The sequence below is a fragment of the Tauraco erythrolophus genome, chromosome 3, assembly GCF_009769465.1.
Source record: "Tauraco erythrolophus isolate bTauEry1 chromosome 3, bTauEry1.pri, whole genome shotgun sequence".
NCBI classification, from domain to species: Eukaryota; Metazoa; Chordata; class Aves; order Musophagiformes; family Musophagidae; genus Tauraco; species Tauraco erythrolophus.
In genome coordinates this window covers 6018844-6034859 of record NC_141467.1, presented here as the reverse complement: position 1 = coordinate 6034859, position 16016 = coordinate 6018844, and the positions used below count along the sequence as shown (strand labels likewise).

The following is a 16016-nucleotide window of genomic DNA, read 5'->3' as shown; positions in this document are numbered from 1 at the left end:
CAGTAGCTTACTCTGCTGTTTATTTCAACAGAATGAACATGAAACTAAGAACAAATAAAGAGAAAATGGGAGATGGCCTGCAGACACTTGCACAAAGTAGCTCATTTTCTCCTAACAACCTTTTTACTTAATAAAGGTCAAAGTCCAAAAAATCAGAAGTTTCAAGAAATTGGCTGGACAGAATCACAGAGCAAGAGCTGAAGATGAACGTAAATAACAATGAAGGGTTTAACAACAAGGGCAAGAGGACCTGGGTGAAAAAAAAAGGCATGACCAGGACAGTCCTCTACAGCTACCAAACTGCAAGCTGCACAGCATTCATAGATTCATAGATTCATAGATTCATAGATTTCTAGGTTGGAAAAGATCATCGAGTCCAACCATCCCTAATCCCCATTAAACCATATCCTCAAGTAGATCATCCACCCTATTCTTAAACACATCCAGGGATGGGGACTCAACCACCTCCCTGGGCAGTCTATTCCAGTGGCTGACAACCCTTTCAGAGAAGAAATACTTCCTAACATCCAACCTGAATCTCCCCTGACTAAGCTTATGCCCATTTCCTCTTGTTCTATCACCCATCACTAATGTAAAGAGCCCTTCCCCCACCTCCCCACCATCTTTTCTCAAGTATTTATAGGCCGTAATCAGGTCTCCCCTCAGCCTCCTCTTCTCCAGGCTAAACAGCCCCAACTCCCTCAGCCGCTCCTCATAAGTTTTATTTTCCAGCCCCTTGACCAGTTTAGTCGCCCTTCTTTGGACTCGCTCCAGGAGCTCAATATCTCTCTTGAAGCGAGGGGCCCAAAACTGGACACAATATTCCAGGTGCGGCCTCACCAGTGCCAAGTACAGGGGCAGGATCACTTCCCTGCTCCTGCTGGTCACACTATTCTTGATACACGCCAGTATCCCATTGGCCTTTTTGGCCACCTGGGCACACTGCTGGCTCATATCAAGCCAGTAGTCAACTAACACCAGAACAAAAGTCATTATTTTTGCACATAAACTCAAATGGACCTCTGGTATTCTTTCACGGTAAGACAAGGAAAGTTCTTCCTGCTTTCTAACACCTCTTTCAAATATGGAAGCCAAGTAATTGTGCAGTTTTAAACTTTTTTTCCAAGTTCTTGCAAGAGTTAAAAAAAAACGTGTATGTGTCTACCATGGTAAAAAAGCAACACCACATTTCACAAGTAACATAAGAAACACATCTACAGGCGTCTGACCATCCTTTAACCGTCCACTGACGACAACAGGGCTCGCAAGCAGGGGCAGCTGAATCTGGGCTGAACACCCTTGCCCTTACCTGTGTTCGCAGGTGAGCTATGCCCAGCACGCAGACGTGACTGCTAACACTAGCAGCAGCCAGCACTTCCGGAGAATCTGCATATAAACAAACCCCGGCCATCGGGATCAGGCAGGCATGCTAATAACCTATTTTGGCTCAGCCCTCCTTCCCTCCTGTATTCCCTTTTACGAGAAGCTTTCCTCTACAGTCAGCCTTGCATTTTACCCACTTTCTATTCTTGTCACCGAGCTAAGATATTCAACACCATGTGACACACCACACAGTTTCACATGAGAGCTTCACTCCCTGTGTCCATTCACTATCTGGTATTTTTACCCAGCTGCTCTGGATTCCCAGTCTCCTCACACAATGAGCTCCCTGATGTGAGCTGACCACTTCTAGGCCAGCGTTGGACTCGCGCTGCTCTTCAGATGTTTCCCATCTCTCTTTTTCTGAACAGAAACTTCAGAAAGCACTTAAAACGCAGTTCTACTCTGCTTTTGCAAGCCAGCATACAGCCAGACACTCAACCCACTGATTTTGTTTCTCCATTTGCTCAGTAAAAGGATGCATTCATCAGCTTGCTTGCATACGCTCTCCTCTGCCTTATCAGCATTAAGAGTTGCATTGTACCACAGCATATTTTCGGTCCTAGCATTTACCACAGCTGGATTTCATCAGCACCAGCTGGCTCACAGAATTGCTCCTGCACTGAAAATGCTGCCAACAGAGATCAGGATTCGGTTCCTAGTTCCTATCAGCATGACACCAAGCAAGCAGCTTGCAAAGCAGAGCACAGCAGGAGAGTCAGCTGAATCGGCAATGCCACAAAACTGACCCTTGTGCACCTCCATCCTTGGCCATAACAAGTCCTGTAGCAATGACTCAGTTAGTAACCCTAGCAGCAGTTCCTACCTCAACTTATCCTTGCTGGTACTATCTCAAACAATGACTAAGAAGGGAAGCATTGGGGCCAAAGTACAGTGTGCCAAAACCAAAGGTCAAGGAGGCCTGTGAACATGTCTATGCTGGAGCACTCTCCATCTCTCTCTTGGCACTCAACAATCGCGTAGGATACAACCACCTCAGAATCATCCAGCTGCATTAAAAGAGCACAAGGTTTCGTATTTTGAAGGGCTAACAAAGAATGAGGCTTATCTAGGTGCACACCAACAATCGTGACAGTAGTATGAAATATCACAATGCTGCACGAAGACTTCTTGTCATTCATGCTTCAAGTTGCTTCCAGTAACAGTAGCGTCAACCACTAGGAAAAAGCTTCCTGTCCCCACCACGAACCCATAGTTTTGTGTCACAAGTAACATAAATCGCAAACAACATTTAGTTTTCAAACACATTCACTTTTGTAAGTTTGCAATGTCACTAACACCCTCTTCCCACAAAAGGCTGACCACATGTAGAAAGCAACGTGCTTCACAAAAATGAAGTCAGCAAGATTATTCCCTACTATACAAGGAGAGAAAAAATAATAAGTGAATTCCTAAAGTTGCTTAAGCAGGCATTGGCAAAAAAAAGGAATTAAACTTAAGGGGCTTTTTCTGGTGTTTTTTTTTCTTCTACATCCTGTACATGGCACTTTTACTCGGTCATATTGCTGCTTCGTACAAAATTTAGTCTTGTACTAGTCTTTGCTACTGGTGCTAATGATTGAAATAATCTCCATCCACTTTAAATTTACATTAATTTATTTTCTTGGCTATTTTATCTCCCCAAAGCTGATATGCAGAACTGCCCTCTCGAACAAGTAACTGGGCAATAAACATGTAATATCCTAAGTAGCCGGAATAATTTTGACTCAAAACCCACTTCCTTTTGTCTTGACTTAAACAGGGCTGCTCATACACATGACTAAAATCATTTAAGATTGAGACGTAGCTCCAGGTGCCTTGCAGTGTCCCACCATCTGACACCATGCACTGAAGAATGGGGACGTGCTGGCACAGAGGAAAACTTGGTGACCAGCCCAATGAAATCACAAGCTGTCTGTGACATCTTGTGAAACAATTTACCCACAGAGTCCAGGGTACCATTCCTAGGGCGTTTAAGTTGTCCACTCCTTCTGAGTGAAGCCAGGTAACACCAAGACACAACAATAGCATGGGAGCGTTTCCACCTGGGAGTGTTTTCATAAACAAGAGCTCGCAATGGTTACCCTGGCAAAACTGGAGGCAGATGACAACAGACACCAATGATCAGGGTGTCCTGACACTTTTCATTCCAGGACTTGAGCTCTTCTGTTGCTACGCCTGTTACCAATCTAACTGTTCAAAACAACAGCTTTCCATGGTGGCGTTCAACCTCTAGCCAGTTTCACTTCACAAGTTTCAGCAAAACTTGGGTAGGCTGTTTCGAAGAACAAGGTAGACAGTCAATGCCTTTCGGTTTTCTTTGTTTGGAAGTTCTACAGAAGCACATTACCCTGGAGCAAGAGAACTGCTTTTGCTGACCTTGTGAAAATGTGGCTGGGATTTGGCCAGTTACAAAGCTTCATATATTATACCACTGTTCGGACATGCTCTGTAAAAGGTCAAAAAACTTAATCTACTCTGAATCCATTCATGGCAACAGGCATCTACTGGCTCTGGTCACCAGGTCATCTCAGTGACTGAGGCAGACAGTGTCTTTCATACTCTGCACTATTCATTTCTTGTCTCTTGTCTCCTCTAAGAAGTTAGCAAAACCAAATCCTGTAACTGAAGGCAATGCCACACTGAACCAAACTTGATCAGAAAGTCCCTGTAACGCTCACTGACATTCAGGCTTTAATCATGTTCAAACTGCACAACTATCCTTGCTGAGAACTGATTTTGAAACACATCTCAGAAAGGCTGTAACTGCAATGCCATCACCACTTCCCTCCTTTCCTCAGGAAGATACACAGGCATGAGGGGTGGCATAAAAGTCTCCTTGCTGCTGTGAGGAAGGAAAAATTGAAAAACCTTCAGCTGTTGGTACAGAGAGTACTGTAAGAAGCTTCCTGGAGGAGAAGGAAAGGAAATATAAAGAGTATGCTCTGGTTACAGAGAAACCCAACAGGAATTTTATAGTGCATGTACTTTTTTAAAAGCCACACATTTTACTTTAAGCCTGTTCCATTGTACTTGCCAAAGGAACGAGGAGAAATCTCACAGAGCGCCTCGAGAGGTTTCTCCCCAGGAAATCCTCGCGTCTCCTTTGCTCGCGCTGCTGATGTTGCTCAGGGCTGTCTGTCAGGCGACCTTTACAAGCACATCACCATGTTCGACAGCAACCCTCCGCCACAAGTTTCCAGAGGAGTTATCCCACTCCGTGAGGTTTCTCGTTTTCCCTATTGGCCGCACAGCGTTGCAGCGCTCTGCTAATTATATCCACGCTCAGATACAAACCCACCAAAATAGACGGTGTCCTGAGGCCCCAGCTGCAGGGCAACAGCCAGCGTCTTTAAATAATCCAGGTGGAGAGGCGAAGGGGGGCAGAAAGCATCCCCGGGCCACCTCCCGCCGCTCATGGGGACTGCAGACAATCTTGCCGGGACCAGCTCATGTCACTAATTAGGGTGCAGGTCCCAGGGCTTCAGAGACTGACCAGGGAGGGTAATGCCATGAAGGAGATGCAGTGCCACAGCCCATTGTCAGCGGGACAAAGGGCCCTATTATCGCTCCCAAGAGCAGGCCAGTTCTTACCGTAATTAGCAGACAAAGATGCACGATTTAGGATTTTACATAATCAAGAGAGACTCTCCCAAGCGGGAGCCCCTCTCACACAATCAGTGGATTAAGCATTGTTGATTCTGCTGCAAGTAAACAATGAGGTGCTCCCCGCTCGGGGCTTTACATGAAAAAGCAGTATTGGGGAAGACAATGCCGAGTGTCTTTTCATCTGACTTTGAACAGCTAACCCTGTGATTTAAAGTTGTTCATTTGACAGCATCTGGAAGGGTAATGGCCCACCCTGGAAATTAGCTGCTCACAGACTGAGCCGGGGGCTGCCAGACAGCCTTACCTTTTCTGCTACTTAGCAGAGGGGGGCCGGGACAGACTGATGCTCTAGGGGCAAGAGGCTGTGTTTACACAACACCACTACAATGGCAGGATTAAAGGACCACATGGAAGGCAGGCAGAAGCTCCTGCACACCCAGGCACTTTGCTGCTGGGGCTGCATCCCTGAAGGGAGGTTGGTACCACCACCATGGCAATGCACCCCGGCACATCGCTCCGGAGCCGACGTCCCAATCATTTTTATACTAATTCCTGGGGGAGCTGCAAGGAGCCGATGTTTGCCCTGTGGTTTACAGAGAAAGGCATGGCTAGGCAGATTGAGCATCACTTACTTCTGGTCATGACAAAACAGTGTGTGCTGGGCTACCTAAAGTGGTAGCTGCAAACCAACTGCCCGACCCAGAGCATCTGGCTCTGGGATGCACAACATGCCATACCTGCCTCACAGAAGTCCTGATCAACTGACTCTACTTTTACAATACTGGCAATAAAAAGAGGGAGCGTGTTCTGCTCCCTGCTCTTTGCTCGTAACACAGCTACTATGCTTTTTTTGTTTGCTAGAACTTTGTTTAAGCAGAGTTCTTCCTCCTTGTCTTCTGTAATAGGGAAACACCAGGATTTGACAAACATCTGCTCTGATACTCTAGCAAAATACTCCTTTCCTCATGTCTCACTCAAAAAAACACCCTAAGCCTCACCAAGAGGAAGCATTTCAGTCACACGAACTCAGAACTGAGAATGGCATGCCACATTCAGCACATCTTGTTGAATCCTACAAACAGTCTTGCAGAACCCTGGGAACCAGAGGATTACAGCCCCTGCCTGCCAAGGATTTTAACCCATTTCCTTTAGGATGAAAGAGTCACCTTAACAGCAGCCTAGACTGCTCTGCTTACCAGAGGATCTTCTGCTAGGTTGGGCCAAGCAGACAGTGCCATTTGACTTGTTTGGACTAGGACAAACGGTGTGTTTTAAACCAGATAGGCAGGGCGAGTTGCATTTGAATACATTAGCTGACCAGGAAGAATCACAGCTTCCTTGTCCTGCCCAATCTCCATTGACATGTCTTAAATTGCTAAAGCAAATATTTGACAAAAAAACCCAGACCTTACCATCCTCTAGACAAGTTCATAAAAACCAGCATCCCAGCACTAGCCTTTACTCATGTGCACAGAGTTTGACAATCATGGCTTTGATTTAGGGACGCATTTTAGTCTTTGTTGCTCAACATAATCAAGGGTAGCAAAGTCCATTTTGGAAGAATATTATCTAAAAGCAAGTCTCCTGATCCGAGGGAGAGAGCTGCATGAAGAGGAACAGCATGCCTGCACAGCCACTGTGTCTTTCTGCCTTGCCGCAGCAGACTGCAAAGCTGTCAGGCTAGAAGGGTCATCTATTCTGTCATCCTTTATCCATCACTCGAAGCAAGAGAATACACCTCTCCACTCAGGTCCACGACGCAATTTTGCAAAGATGTCATATCTCCACAGAAGCTTCAAAATAAGGCTAATGCCAGGATAAACCTACTATGACAGCTGCTTACTTTAAAGTGTAAAGTAACTAGCAAAATTATCTCAGACTTTTTTTTTGTGGGGCTGCAGAGCTCTTACTAGAGAACAACTGTTTCAGTTTTGCTCTATAATGAAAATCTACTTCATTTACTTCAGAAACAGCAAACTCCATTTAATTAAGTACTATTTGCTGGACGAAGTTTAAGAAAGAGCTTTCCAATTCCCTTCCCCAATAATTACAGCACTACAATGCCTTTAAAAATGGTTTTACGCATATTTACCAAGGTTTTCTTATTAAAAAAACTGGGATATTTAGTAGAACTAATCGCATTTAATAGAATGGGATGGCTCTGCTCTATGTCAATCTATTAAGCAACTGTATTCAGGAGAGAGTGTTGATGCTTCAAGATGCTGGATTCTGCACCCTTCCAAAAAGATCATTAGAGTCCAATGTCCCAAAACAAGCTTAAAACACTAACAAGCTTCTGCAAATGGACAGTCTCCTTTTCTAAAATAGAAGCTTTTCTACCTGTTTAAACTAGATTTGGAATATCTCTTTGATATCTTCAAGTATCTGGCTCTACATTTTTCAGTGGTAAAAAACAGGAAATAAAGAAGTATCACGAGTCCCAGGGGCAATTACTGGAACCAAAACACAACACCCAAGCACCTTCCCAAACAATTAATAACTAATTTTTCCTTGTTAAGAGAAGCTGATATAAACAAAAATCCAAATCAGTCCCCAACCTCAACAGGCAGAAAAGCCTAACACATTTTATTGAAAGTCTGGAGCCAGAAACTCATCTATCTTCACTCACTCCCACGACAGACAACAAAACCTTTATATCCAGCCACCTTCTTCTCAGAATAATCTCACAGGTTGGTACCCAAATACTTTTATCAAGTTTTGCTTCATGTTTTAAGCATCTTTAGCTGAACTTGTCGAAATTTTGCCATGTTGGCATTTTACAGTTTCATGTAACAATAGTGATGGGTTTATAGGGGAGGAAGGGGTGCTTTAATTTCTTCTAAAAACTTTTCCAGCCAGGAAAGGTTTCCCAACCAGGTAAGGTTTCTTGTATTCATAAAAAATAATAAAATTAAGCCCTACAGCATCCTGGTGACATAAGATGAGGCAGAAACATTTAAAAACATGTTTAATATCATAAAGGGGGGCAGTTTACAGTGCAGAGGGCTGAATGGCTCCTGTCCCTCCCCAGCAGGCTCCCTCAGGCCATGTGGTGTCCACAAACACTCTCGGGACTATTTCTTACCTCAGTGAATTATCTGGATGTGTCTCCATGTGGGACTCCAGCCCATACTTGCAAAAAAACTCTTTGAAACACACTGGACAATGATAAACTTCCTCCTCAGCCTTCTTATCCCCTTCACCGGAGTGACCATCCTCGACAACCTTTAGAGAGGGAAAAAAACCTCACTAGACCAAATTTTAAGCAACAAACCAAACATGCAATCCATATGAAGTCCTTCTCTTAAAATTAAAAGAAGCAGTTGGGCTTCATTTGTAACTTTGCTGCAGGCGACCAGAAATGACTCATTTTGTCAACAGAGAGAGGGTGACTGACACAGCCTCCATGCGGGTATGAGAACGTGCAGGATGGGAAAGGAGGCTCAGTAGGAGAAAAAGTGTGCAGCTAAGTCACAGAAACATCAGTTCTAATGAGAAACTGCGATTTGAACAACTTATAAACCCGTAATGTTTATATACCACAGAACTAGCATTCCTCCCCCTTCAGAAAACCAGGCGAGCTGTCAGCCTCAATTATTTATGCCACTGAGATACTGCCAACTCCTAACTCAAATGGTCCAGGGAAAAGCAATGAACTTCTGCGCGTTTTCTGTAGCTCTCTTCTGATTACAGGGAGAAAAGCATGCACAGAAACAAGGGATACTGAGCTAAATTGAATTGCTACTAGCTTGCCATTTAGAGATAGTAAGTGCAAAGGGTCGAGTTAGGCTTGGCAGCCACCATACATTTTGTATAAATTACTGAAATGCACTGAAATATTTCATAAACAGAACCCTAATAGAAATGTCTAGCCTTCAAATAAATATTTTCTGGTTGCTCTTGCAACTCCAGTGGTACAGGATTACGCTACTGTGAAGGAGAAATGTACTACAGAATTTTGTTTTTCTCCAGATCAAGACAAAAACAGACTTAAGCTGTTGCTGCTTTTGAAGTAAACACTGTTTTTTTAAAAGTTCAAATCACTGTCCTGCAAGACTATTATGAAGTAAATATGAGAAAAAATACTAGGGGAAAAGCTGCAGCAGCAAAAGAACAGATCATACTCTTGTTATACAACATCAATTATCTAATACAAATCATCAGCAAAAATTTAAACCATAAAGAATTAAAAAAACCTGAATTATTTCAATGCATGGCATCTTAAAACATATACAGGGCTGTAACAAGACCACATTTTACTATTTCTACGCTGACTGCATGAACACAACAGCTGACAGCTAAGCAGGTAGGCAGGAAAGTCCTTTGCTTCATGCCCCATAAAAACCTTTTTTGCAGGTGTCCTGTCCTCTCTGTCCATCTCAGCATCGTGACTAAACTTCCGTTTCGAAGATAATCGCCTGCGCTTGAGCGGTGACGGGGGAGTCGTGCTTGCTGTGCTGTTCGGATCCTTCTCGTGAATCTTCATGTGCCTGAGCAGGAGGAGGAAGAAGACGCTGTCAGCAGGTGCATCGAGGTGGAAAGTCCGCATAAATTTTAATGCCAACACCACTTCTAAGGTTTGCCTTGAAAGGATACCAGGAGAGATCCCATAAACCAGACCGCTCTTCTGAAAGACAGCTGGGGCACGATCCAGCACGGGCCCTTTGCAGGGCCCAGGGTGGCACGGGGCTGCGGCAGGGAGCCCGGCAGCTCTCCCCCATGCCCTGACCCACAGCACAGCACTTGCTCCACTACCACCTGGCCCCATAAGCATCGTGCCAGTCCCCCATCATCCAACAAGCCCTGCTTCTGCCTAATACTGCACAGTCATCTACAAGCCCAGCCTTCCAGTCTTGTGGTGGTCTAGTCAGTAAAAGCCTGCAGCTTAGCATCCACTTCTCTCAGGGCAAAAAGAGTGCCCCATCTTCAGCTCTTTTATAGTTTCAGACAGCACCCCAAATGGGTCAGTACATGCTAAGGGCAGAGCAACACTTCTTAAATACATTTGTTTCCTTCTCATCCTCAACACACTGGTGCACCCCAGTATCGAATTTCAACTGCAACTTTGAAGTCAACGTGTATCTGGTCACACCGTTAAGCTGCAGCAGGTTTGGCTTGCAAAACCCTGTATTGCCAAAGCATGTCCACAAACTCCTTCCCCAGGAAAATAACTATTTCATGTCACAAAGATACGGGAAAGCAGAGAGGGACAAAACAGCTCAGGAAGCAGTCTCCCGAATATCTGCATACCCAACCCGCTTGCCTCTTGGATTTCTTTACCTGCAACCTGAGGAAGACACTGTTGTCTAGTTCGGGGTATTGCTCCCATGCTTCTTTTTCTGAGTACTGAAAGCTCAAATCATAAATTTTCTTTTTTAAAAAAAGATATAGGGCTTTTAGCCTCACTTCAGATTTATAGTGCTTTTGAAAAAAAAAATCAAACTTAGGCTCCTACATACAACATAAATTTTTGCTTAGAAATGGGAGCACAGGAGAGAGCTGCCCTTTGTTCGTATGACTGACTCCAAACCAGCACAACAGAGACAATGTTAACGGCATTCGGGCACATCCTTCAGAAGTCACCCCCCCAGCTCGGCTCAGGACCGTGCCATTTAACTTGACTGCACGCTATCATGTTCAAACATGAGAGAATGTTGTAACCTAGACAAGTCTCGCATGTCCTCATAACTGCTTGGGTGTTATGACACAAAATCCGTTTTAGTTTTGGATGCCAAGGGCATGATGCTTCGAGATAACACACTGGACCAAACTGACCCACGGGCAGACTCCACTGGAGCTGCTGGGACAACTGTCTCCTCACACAATGCTTTTTTTCACATTTCCCTTCACAATCTCTGAACCTTTTTTTGAAAAAGAAAGGCATCTAATTACCGCCCCAAACTACAGCCAGACTCCTGAGGGTGTTACGCGGGAACAGCCTCCAGCCAAACGCACCGCACGTACCAGAAGTGATGCAAGACTAAAATGGCTATTCGGCTACTGCCTGCTTTCAACACCTGGCAAGGCTGGGGCTGCCCAGAGAACTGTGCCCACATGAGGAAAAACATGGCTTCCCCAGCTCCCCAGCAGCCCTCACTGATCACACAAACAGTGGATGGACACCAGTGACACCTGGCAGTCACAGTGTCCGAGGTTCAAGGAGGAGAGAGCATCTGCGAGCAGATGTGTCCAGCAGGTTGGGCACAGCATGACAGAAACGTTGCCGAATTTGTCCCATCTCCTCCTCTCCCAATCGCCTGATCGGGAGCAGAAGGAAGGTTGAAGCTCCGAGGGTTTGGCTCTCTCTGGGTTTGACAGGACCCAGGGAGATGTCGGAGCGTGGACACAACTCTGCAGTGCACCACCCCACTGCTCGGTCCTCTGGCAGCCCGGCCACCACAGGCACCAAAGCAAACTGGTTTATCTGCATAAATTCAGTGCTACCAGGTCTCTCAAAATCTGCAAGGAAGGCATCTACAGTTACTGTACTGCCTGATTGTCTTTATTCTTTTATCTTTTTTTCTTCCCCCCCTTATGGCACTGATCTCATTTCTCATGCTAGATAAGTCAATCCCAGAGCTTCCTACGGGTGATAAATCAACAGCGTGAGGAGCAGTTGCCTGTATTCATGCAATCAGAAGGGAGAAGAAACCAGTTATTTGTTCAAAGGGCATCTGTCCACAATGCTTCAAGATAAAACTCGAGAAGCATCTGGGAACAACAAAACGTAGTATTCAATTGCACAAGTAAAGCAAAACCTGGAAGGCGGTTTGTTGTCCTTTTTTTCCTCTTTTTTTTTTTGTTTTTAGTAAAGACCACTTTCCAGTTTCGATGAGCTCTTGAAAGTGAGACGGAGGCTTTTGCTTGTGCCTGGCTGTCCCCCCACCCCAGACACACACACATGGCCTGCATGCTTAACCTTCTGGCAGCTTGGCTGATGCATAGCTAATATTACTTGGGCAGTTACTTTTCAGAGAGCTAGAGAGCAAAAGCAGTCAAGCTAAATCACATTCACCCAGAAAACAACGAAACAACAAAAAAACTGCTATGCATTAAGCGTGGGACTATTTGTTCCTATTTTCTAGTCTCCTTTCTGCCAGTAACAAGTGTGCAGAACTCCTGTTCAGTAGCTACCCATGCAAAACAGCTTCCCCAGGGCTGAGTTGCACCGTTTGTCCACCTGTTCAACTCCACCTGTTTCGACGGAGCTGCTCCTGCTGGAGAGGGGTGCGATGGCACATCCACAGCGTACCAACAGGAGAAACTGTTGAGACCTCCGGGTTAGTGCCAGTCTAACCTGGCACGACCTAAAGCATGCAAACATACCGGCTCCTGCAAGTCCCAAAAGCAGTCCAGCCGTGTTTGCAATATAACGTACGCGAGTACGGCAGGGCTTGCTAACGCGGGTGCAGCACCACGGTGACGGGGCTTTGCTACGTCTGGTATCAAAGTCATCAGCTGCCCCCAGCTTGCAGTTCTCCCTCCTGCAACTTGCGCGCTTTTGCCATGCCCTAAAAGTGAGAAGCGAATCCGTACCCACGGCAAGGAATGTGGCAATCCCTTCATGTTTTAGTTTTGCATATTTGAAAGGAAGCAGCCCGAGCTATTGAGCTATAAACAGGAAGACACCCTGACAGCACCTTTGACTTTTACTGTGTAGGTCAAATATCACAGCCGCTGTGATAGCTCTCGGCGTGTGATCATTAAGGAAAAAAGAAAAATCTGAGACCAAAGCAGCAGGTTCCAGAGTTCTCAAGGAGAGTCACAACCTGTCCACATTACAGCCAGGAGGTTTGCTCCTTTGGCAGGTTAAGCAAGTTTCACTACATCAAATCAAGGGTGGAGAGGAAAAAAGATTACTAGAGCTACAGTCCAAGATAAGTGGGATGATAAAGCTCAGCAGTACAAAGGACAGACACAATCTTCATCTCTCTCTCTTTTACTTTGCAACATGGATGTCATTCTGCCTGGAGAAAACATTTATCACCCAACTTGGGTTGAACTGAAGCAGATGCCAAGTCACATCCACATCCACAATCTTTCTTTTAAAGTTAAACAGTCCCTTCGCCAAGGCTTCTTTTACTTAAAAAGTTTCCTAACTGTAATTAAGAGGAGGGGGGGAAGAGTATTTGTGTTGCCTTATCCTCCTTTAGAAGAGTTTGCCTCGATTAGATCTTACATGTAATGCTGAAAATGCTCGACCTCACTGTTTAGCCTGCCAAGACACAAGGAGAACAGGAACAAAGCTGTGCTTAGAAGTTATTTTCCCATTGTGACTATAACAACATATTTGGCCTGACAACACTGGCATGCTTTGAATACGAAAGCCAGGCTCGTAAGTCAGCCTGGCTTTCAGCATCTTACAACGATAAAGGAAAATGATATGACATTCATTAGTTCCAAAAAATAAAGATAAACACTCAACACTTGAAGTGAGAATGTAGTGAAAAAAAGAGAAAGGCAAAATAAGGACGTGCACAGAAATGCTCACGTTCAGCCACAGATGCAAGTTACAGTAACATGTGCCAGCAGCTCTGAAGTGACCACTGTCGCAGCTCAGAAGAGAGCCAGAGCCACAGCAGATGAAACTTGGTGCTTTTTTCTAATTTAAATCAATGAAATGTGGCTCTGAGCCATCCTACAGAGCAACTCAAGAACAGCAGATAAGCTCAGGAAGGTACAGAGCCCTGAAACCTGCACTTCAGATGGTGGTTATTAGCCTCCCCAGCACATAACTTGGACAGTACTGAGGGTGCAACACTAAAATGCAACCATGATACACAGGGTGAAAGGAAGGAGATAAAAATTTGAGTGTACTACTAGGGAGGACTCCCTTCCACTACGTGCTCGCTAGCCTGGATGAACCTCTCGGAGAAAGTGGTGGAACTCTATTTAAAATGAGACCAGACAGAAAGCCAGAAGAATTTGCAAATAATAATCCCGAAATGGAAAGAGGAAATTAAGTCTTTTCCAAACAAGGTCTGATCCACCTCTGAACTAAACTCTCAGCGTTTCAGAACTGCTATGCAAAAAATGCAGATAACTTGCTACACACGCTGCTTTCCGCAGCGCAGCTGTATGTAAAAAAGCTTTCCTCATAATCTCTTCCCTCCCCCTTGCACGAGGAATTTCACAGGTGAGCCAAGAGGATCCAACTGTTCTATGACTGTTTGCCGGTCAGCCCTCCCGACACAATCACATTTTTCAAGTGCTTTACTGCCTTTCATTCCATCCTCCCCGTGAGGATCACCTTCCGCTTCCCCTCTTCTGCCACAACTTTCCTCTCCCTTCTGAACGGTCACGTGAAGAGGATGACTAAGATGACACTGCACAAGAACTCCCCCAGCTTCTTTTTTTTTCCTTTTTTTAAAACAAATGGGCAGAAAAGGTTTTCAGCCCCACACTGTAATGCAGAGCGTGATGTCAGAAGGGGGATTATTCCCCCAGAACAGTAGCAAATGAATACTTTGCTACTTTACATTGAAGAAGAGACTTTTGTAATAATAAACAAATGCAGAACTCAAGTGCCTTACTCCTTTTTCTCCCCGTGGATGGTGCTGGATCAGTGCCTAAGGGAGGTGATTCATAGGAAGGAGGGGGGAAAAAAAAAAAAAAAAAGGGAGCATGTGTCCTACTGAAGTGACATGCAGCTCCTGCTGGTCACATCCCAGTCTTTACCGCATCTCCAAAAAGGGCTGCTGTATTTTCTTAATGCCAAGGGGATTTGCATGTTGATCATATAAGCTTTCTGGAGGTCTCGAAACAGGACAGCCTACAGCTTCAATGCCAAAAGCAGAACGTGGGCAGGTTTTGACTGGCTGGCTCAAGGCTAGAACGAGGAGTCAAAGCATCCTGGAAGAGGTAACTGCAAGACGCAGCTGCTCCCAGCTCCGGGTCCCACCGAATTATAAACAAAACCAGGAGCTCCTGCTTTGCATGCAGATAACCCGATCAGCGCCACTTTGGCTCTTGGAAAGGAAGCATCCCTCAGCATTCGTGGGAATCCCTCACCTCTAACTCTGGGGAGGAAAACCATGCCGTAGCTGCACCCTGGGTTTCCACGGCTGCTCATGTGCTCCACATCCCTAAGAGAAAGGCCCTGCCTGGCTCAGAGACCCAGGCAAAAGGAAGGTGTGGAACAAAAGGGTGTACCTGCAGCCTCTGAGCAGGGTCCAGGGTTGAGCCTCTCCCTTACAGCTATGGCAGCACAAGCATTGCTGGCTTTCAGTCAAGAGAGGTTTATGCCAGGTAGGTCTGATTAGAAGGAGCAACATGTCCAGAGGGGGAGTAGCAAGCAATTTCACTGAGGCCTCGTTGGGAAAGTCCCAGCATCTAAATCAAGATTAATTCTTGAGCGCAGGATGCGGCGCATGTATAAACACCCTCCTCCTCCCTCACGTCTCCAGGCCTGTGGAAACGCAGTGGGGAGGCCAATGAATCCGGGCATTATCAGTCCAGAGAAATCATCTGACAGTATCAAGTTCAGGTTCTGGTTTCATATCCCACGTATTATTCTAAGTTTCTCCACTTTACCACTAGATGTACCCTATACTCTACTGTAATGCACATGCCTGTTCCTCATCTCCCTCGTGACTTCTGAGCAGTTTGATATCAAAATCAAGGGGACGATCCTCATACATCTGATGCTTATCTAAAGACAAGGGAGCCACACATATAACTATTCAGAGACTAAGAATAAAAATCAGTGCTTTTCACTCTTCACCTTATTTAAAATAGACTTTTTTCCCTCCCTCCAATGTAAAGAGTTACTCGAGTTCACCAAGCTAGTCTGTGAAGGACTGAGCTGGTCAGATGCCCTAAGTACAATTTAGCTGATACAATTGCTTTACCTCTTCCACTATTTTCTTCCCTGAGATCTTTCACTTACATTACTACCTCCATATAATAGTAAATAATCTCCAGAAAATCAAAACCATGTGTTTTCAATAATTAACAGTAAAGAAAAAGCATGTCTATCATTCAGAACATGATAAATCAACTCTAAAAAAAACCCACAAACAAAACTT

The 16016-nt window shown here is 45.0% G+C and overlaps 1 protein-coding gene across 2 annotated transcripts in view; it reads right to left on the bottom strand.

The window, feature by feature from the left end:
• RREB1 (ras responsive element binding protein 1) overlaps positions 1–16016 on the bottom strand; it is a 79455-nt gene that overhangs the window by 31276 nt on the left and 32163 nt on the right. For both annotated transcript variants that reach the window (XM_009990343.2, XM_086608435.1), the window contains exons 6-7: positions 9335–9479; positions 8075–8214 (exon numbers count right to left, since the gene is read on the bottom strand). In XM_009990343.2, coding sequence (XP_009988645.2) covers positions 8075–8214; positions 9335–9479 — 285 coding nt within the window. The remainder of the gene's footprint in view (positions 1–8074; positions 8215–9334; positions 9480–16016) is intronic.